The following is a 6,000-nucleotide window of genomic DNA, read 5'->3' as shown; positions in this document are numbered from 1 at the left end:
TAGTCTGTACCAGAAAGCCCTCACCAACGCAGCTGCTCACTCTGCAGCTGTAACCGCCACTGGTTACTCCATTCCTACAGCACCCTCAGTCCGATAGACGGACTCACTCGAGCCTGGTGGGAACCATCCCCTCCTGGGCTGTGGCTACTGAGCCGCTAGCCCAGCATGCCACACGTACACAAACCAGTGCAAAGCAGACCAGAACACGCTCAGGCAACTGAGCCTCTGACTTCCTATTAAAAACTAACAATAAAAACTAATCAGATCCTGCTTTTCCTGTTTTTTTGCTGCACTGGATCTGCTCAGATCCTCACCAAGTGTAATTAAGAGACCTAGCGACTGCTATCAGTTCAGTCTGCCCAGCAGAGCTGCTGCACCGCGCAGCCTCTGGGCCCCACACAGTGCCCACCCCGCCATCCTGGCTGGCAGTTCCACACGAGGAGCGCACAGAGAAAGGGAGGCTGCTTGGCCAGAGGAGGACAAGACTGGAGCTGAGAAGAAAAAATTACAGAGAAACAGAAGAGCAGAATCTGGCAGACTTGAAATACAGAAGGGAACCTCAGAGAAATTTAACCCAGAAAGGAAACATGTCCAATTGACTAATTACTACCCGGGTGCTTAGACTACCTGGAGGATCTCAAGGCCATGAATAAAGCAACTATTTGCAAGGGTGAAAGGGCACTGCCACTACCTAGTTCCTCTTCTGCTTGGCATAACAATGAAGATGGGAGTATCACGAGGCGCAGGCAAAGAAAACCATTCAGTGGGTACGAAGCCCAGTTCCTGCCTGTAAGGCTGGGGATAACGCACCCCCTTCTGCAAGATGTGCTCCGGCAGGTCTGCACCAACGTGGCTGATGTCACGTCCAAGGAAAGCATACCAGCTCCCTGCTGTACTGTTGTGGGACCCAGTTCAGCACAGGAAAAACATGCCCAGAGAAACAACTGTTAAGAGCCTCCATACCTTGGCGTTCCCCCCCGTCCTGACCTGGAGCCACTCTGACCTGTGAGCAGACAACTGGAGACACCCACTGCTGTCCTAGCACACCTCTGTTACTAACAGGCAGTAAGAGAACTAAAACACTCTTTTGTTTGACTTGAAAACATTCTATTTAATTTATACAAATAACTACTAAATAGAAAAAGTAGATTAAAACAAAATAGTTATTTTTCTGGCAGAGTTTAAATGCATATTATATAGCTTAGAAGAAATAAAATGCATTTTCCCCACAGCATTCATGACCTAAAATTCTAGTTAATTCCTCCATTGCTTTCCTTTTCTAGATCAGTAAGATACTAGACAATGTCATGTGGGTAATGGCTATATATATGTTCCGTATCTGAACTGAAAATATGTTACAGACCACACACCTACAAATGTGAAGCACTTAAAATGTGACTATCGAGTTGTAATATGATAATACAGAAAACAATTTATGCTTCAGGTTATATTGTGTTACAAAAACATCTGTGTAAGAAATCATGAAAGAGGCCACATAAAAATAAGCTTTAACTTTATGCACTTATTTTACAGTTTAAAAAACTGGCAAGTGCACTAGTAATAAATAATTTGCAAGTTTTGTATAAACGAGAAATTCCTAATGTTCAGCATTATTGTAAACATCAGTACACATGTAAAATGCAGCTAAAATCTGACAGTTACATTTTCAGTTTACCAAATTCATTTCCTATTATTCAGGCATAGATCAATGTAGTATACAGCCAATCATATTTTTGGCAAGTCATGTCATTAAAATTAACAGTGACAGTGCAAGTAAGGAATGCAAAGAATTCCTAGTGCAATAAAGAAGAGAAGCACAGGCAATATTGCTGATTAAAATTTACCACTTCCATGTGTTCACCCTGGGAGTGATTAGGAGAATTAAAAAAAAAAAAGAGAAAAGAAAAAAAGCTGTTCAAAGCCATTATTTAATGCCCTGATCTTGTTTTAGGATTTCTCTGTCTTCCTTCAGGCCACTACCTTTGCAACAGTCCATCCAGCGTGAGTCCTTATAGCTTGACCGTTTGTGAAATGCCCGTTGCGGTCGCTGAGCAAGGTCCGTAGGGTTCTGCTGCCTCCCGCACGATGGCTTGGTAAGAGCTTCTGTCTCTCCAAGGAGCCACAGGGGGACCAATCCTATCAACTGCCCAGCCAGCCTACTGCTGAACCAGACAAAGGCCTTCCTGCCAGGAGAGCACCACGAGAAGAAGGTCAACAGTCAGCTTTCAGTTTATCTAAGGAATTGTCAATTTTGGTCAAAGTCTTTTTGATTCGCAGGGCTGTTAGTCTTGCTGAAGGATTTTGATACCAGCATTCTTTCATCAGTTTGGCAAGAGATGTTAGTGTCTGGGAAAAGAATAAAAAACACAACACACACATGTAAGCGCACAAATCACAAGCCAAGAAAGCACCAGATTAGGTTAGGCACTAACACAGTAAGCTTTTATTGCCTTATTAATACTCAGTTTTCAGAGCCTACAGAGTTTGCTGCTATCTATCAAATATAGAGCTTTCAAGTGTTGAAAAAACCCCCAAGTTTGACAACTTGGTGAAACCAAGAGAATAACTAGGCAATGGGCTGACTGGAGAAACAAGCTAGCGTAATTTTAAACAGTGGAGTTTGGGGGTTTTTAATTCAGAAAACACTCTACGGAATCTCTCTGCAACAAAACTGACTCCTGGAAGACCAAGGCACGAAGCCAGAGAAGGGACAGATTTTCTGCCTGCGATTCCATTGCGTCCAGCACAGGTTCAAGCGGTGGGGACCCGCAGCCAGCTGGCACAGTGACACAGCTCGTGGCTCTGCAGCCACAGCCTCGGAGCTGGGACCTCTCTCTGGGCTGGCCTGAGCCAGCCGGGCAGACTCAAACCCACCCCTGCAGCTTCAGCAGTAGGGAACAAGAGAGCTGGTCACCCTGGAGAGTCCAGATTGGTTCTGATGGAGAAAAACAAACTTCAGCACCAGCCTTTCAAAAAGAACTACAGTCCCTTATCCTGTAGGCAGGAGAGAGACCAAAATTCTGTTCTAAATCCACATGCTTGCAAGCCACAGAAAGTCCTACATGGGCTACCTTCCCCTTAAAGAAATTTTCCCCTGGAGGGAGAATAACAACATCAGAAGAGCAGCTTTAAAATAAGTATTGTTAAATCATGCTACCAAAAGGCTAATCTGTGAATAGCTGAGCCTTAACAGTCCTAGGTTTGCTCACTGCATTGTCTTCCTGCTCCAACATAAAGGTCCATGCCAGCGGGTTTCTGAAAGCTGTACAGGTAATGCTCCTGACAAGGAGTACTGAGGTTGTTTAAATTTCAAGTGATAACTGAAAATAACTTCCATGACTTTATTTTAAAAGAAAGGTCAGCTCGTATCTTCTGCAAAGCACCCCCAGGCACACCCACTTACAGGGTCTGAGAACCATCTGTTGGGAATGTTCGGCCTTTGCTGATCTACACAGACCACTTTTCTCATGTCTTCAAAACTGGGGTCGTTTGGAACCAAGTCATAGAACGGTGGTTTATAGTCCTCCACAATACCTGGTGAGAGACAAACAAGGGGTCATTAATTAACGACCGTGTCAGTGCAAGAGCATTTCTGCACAGAAAGAGAGAACACACGACCCACCTGTCTAAGAAGTACAAAAATCTTTTAAAAGTTAACACCAGTGTCAGGCAGCCACTAAACAACAGAATAGCACTTACTGTCACAGGAACCACTTTTTCCACCCAAACTTAATTGACTCATATTACCATTCCACAAAGTAAGAACTATAGTCATTTTGCAGATGCTCAAGCTGAAATGACGAGAAATAAATTCACTTGCCAAAAGGCCATCTTTTATAATGCTTTTATAATACTGACTGCTACAAAGCTGGGATTTCTACCAGCAAATGTAAAAAACTTAAGGGCTGCATTGTGGTGTTTAACAGGCTTACCACACACTTTGCGTGGTTTTATCATTCCTGAAAGAGTCCAATAAGCATGTCAGGACCTACAGACCCTCATGCTGGTGCTCCAAGTAATTTTAAATGTTGTTAGTAAAATAGTAAAATTCCTAGGGTGACTGGCACCACATTCCACCAAAGCCAAACACCTCAGAGCCTGTGGTGCCCAGTGTCTCAATGCATTTTCTAGGATTCTGTGTTGAAAAAAGAGCTTGTGTGTGTGCTCTCCCAACTCGTCACCCAGCACACATAGACCTGGCAGGCTAAAAAGCCTTTTGCCTACTCTCCAAGGCACGCATGCAGCACTGTGGTTTCATCAGTGGATTAAGCTCACAAATGACCTATAGGGAGCTCAGCTTTCTCAGGAAGCCAATTTAAAAAACTGGTGGCCAGAGACAGGCACTTGGGTCAGCAGCTTGGAAAAACACCAAGCAAGCGAGGCCCTCCATGTACAGTAGAAACATGGGCAATCTTAAAATTGCTTTTTAGCAGACTGGCAGCTGTCCCAATGTCAGATGGAAATGAAATCCAGGAGAATTTCTGTGGCTTTGGAGATACTGAAGTTGAAAAGAGGTTCTTAAACTTCGCTACAGTGGTTGAGTTTTAGTTTTTTTGTTCTACTGGAGATGAAGATCAAAATCCCATAGACACTCTGTAAAAATCTGTCAATCCCTACCTGTGATGATTAGTTGAAAAGGGAAATGGTCTTCAGGCAATTACAGCTCCCTTAGAAAACAGTAGGACAGGTCACAGAGCTGGCTACCCAAGGAAGGTACCACACTGAAGTAACTAGCAGGTGGCAGGGCTCGCCCCATGGCGTTCTGACAGGGATGCGGGACAGACTGCATCACACGCTGCGACAAGAGGCATCAGCCACCCTCCTCCTTCAGCAACCCATAACTGCACACACCAAACATCACCTACAGTGCTGAAATCTTGTCTTTACGCTCCTCCTGCTTCCTCCCAGAACACAGAATAAAAATTTATTGGGAGAGCTGAGGAATACAAATCCCCTCTACATCACCGTTCCAGATCGAGCAGTGGCTCTGTATGAGGCAACGCAGAACCTGAGCCCCATCATACGGCTTGGAAAATGCTTCCAGGGTCATTAGGCTCTTACAGATGAACTTTATCACTAGGGAGAGTCTGGCTCTAATTTACTATTTTCATGTGGTCTCTCCAAAGTACAGGGTAGATAACTGGCTGTTTCAGATAAGACGTCCAGTACTAAATGTGCAATGAATCGGGCCTAGCCTTTACTCCATTCGGGAGCACTCTGATCTGCCACAGCCCAGCGTCACGGAGCCCACGGGACCACGCTGGCTCCACAGTGTCCATCAGCCGTGCCAGCGAGCCACTGCAACCTCTAGCCCACACCGCCCCGCTCGCAAAACCCTCACTGAACTGTGACACGCTGCCCCGGGAACGCAAGCCAGCCCCCTGGCTACGAGGGAGACCCCACAGTCCTCCAGCACGACCCGCAGCTTGCTGCTCTCTGAACAGTTTTAAGATGACTGCTGTTATTTTTAATATACGGTATTTTTTCCCCTGGGGTTGCTAGTTTTTTGCTACTCAGAACAACTAGAACTCACACATGCAGTAGCATTTTCTTCACCTCTATTCTCGTTACTTAGCATCAGCTCATCCTGTGCATGCCTGAATCTAACTGCTGGAGCAGAGCAAGGTCTGCACAGGCACCAGGCAAGCAACGACACAAGGCACTGTACCCTAGGAAGGGAGCACAGCCAAAACCAGTGAACCACCACTCTGCGAGGAACAAGCACCAGTCTATCTGAAAAGTAAAATACGGATCTGGGGGCTCAAATCGCATTTTCAAGAACAGAGGGAAATGCCAAGTGGCTCTTGCTACAGCACAAAGACAATACACAAGTGTTCTTGGTTGTGGAGAAGGAGGTTCCTACCACATTTCCCTCCTTACACTAAACCGTGACAGGAAAGTACTGAGAATCATCACTGTGTCAACCTTGAAGACCATTAGATAAGTTTTTTTTTTAAATATAAAATATAAAAATATAAAATATAAAATTATAAAATATAA

General features: G+C 44.8%; 1 protein-coding gene across 2 annotated transcripts in view; it reads right to left on the bottom strand.

Moving 5' to 3' along the window:
* Positions 1-1,085: 1,085 nt before the first annotated feature.
* Positions 1,086-6,000, bottom strand: part of ACVR1 (activin A receptor type 1) — a 64,326-nt gene continuing 59,411 nt past the window's right edge. For both annotated transcript variants that reach the window (XM_074828423.1, XM_074828422.1), the window contains 2 exons: positions 3,404-3,534; positions 1,086-2,346 (listed from right to left, as the gene is read on the bottom strand). In XM_074828423.1, coding sequence (XP_074684524.1) covers positions 2,212-2,346; positions 3,404-3,534 — 266 coding nt within the window. In that variant the 3' untranslated portion in view covers positions 1,086-2,211. The remainder of the gene's footprint in view (positions 2,347-3,403; positions 3,535-6,000) is intronic.

Source organism: Strix aluco, chromosome 6 (genome assembly GCF_031877795.1).
Source record: "Strix aluco isolate bStrAlu1 chromosome 6, bStrAlu1.hap1, whole genome shotgun sequence".
Taxonomy (NCBI): Eukaryota; Metazoa; Chordata; class Aves; order Strigiformes; family Strigidae; genus Strix; species Strix aluco.
This window is presented reverse-complemented; position numbering and strand designations above follow the sequence as displayed.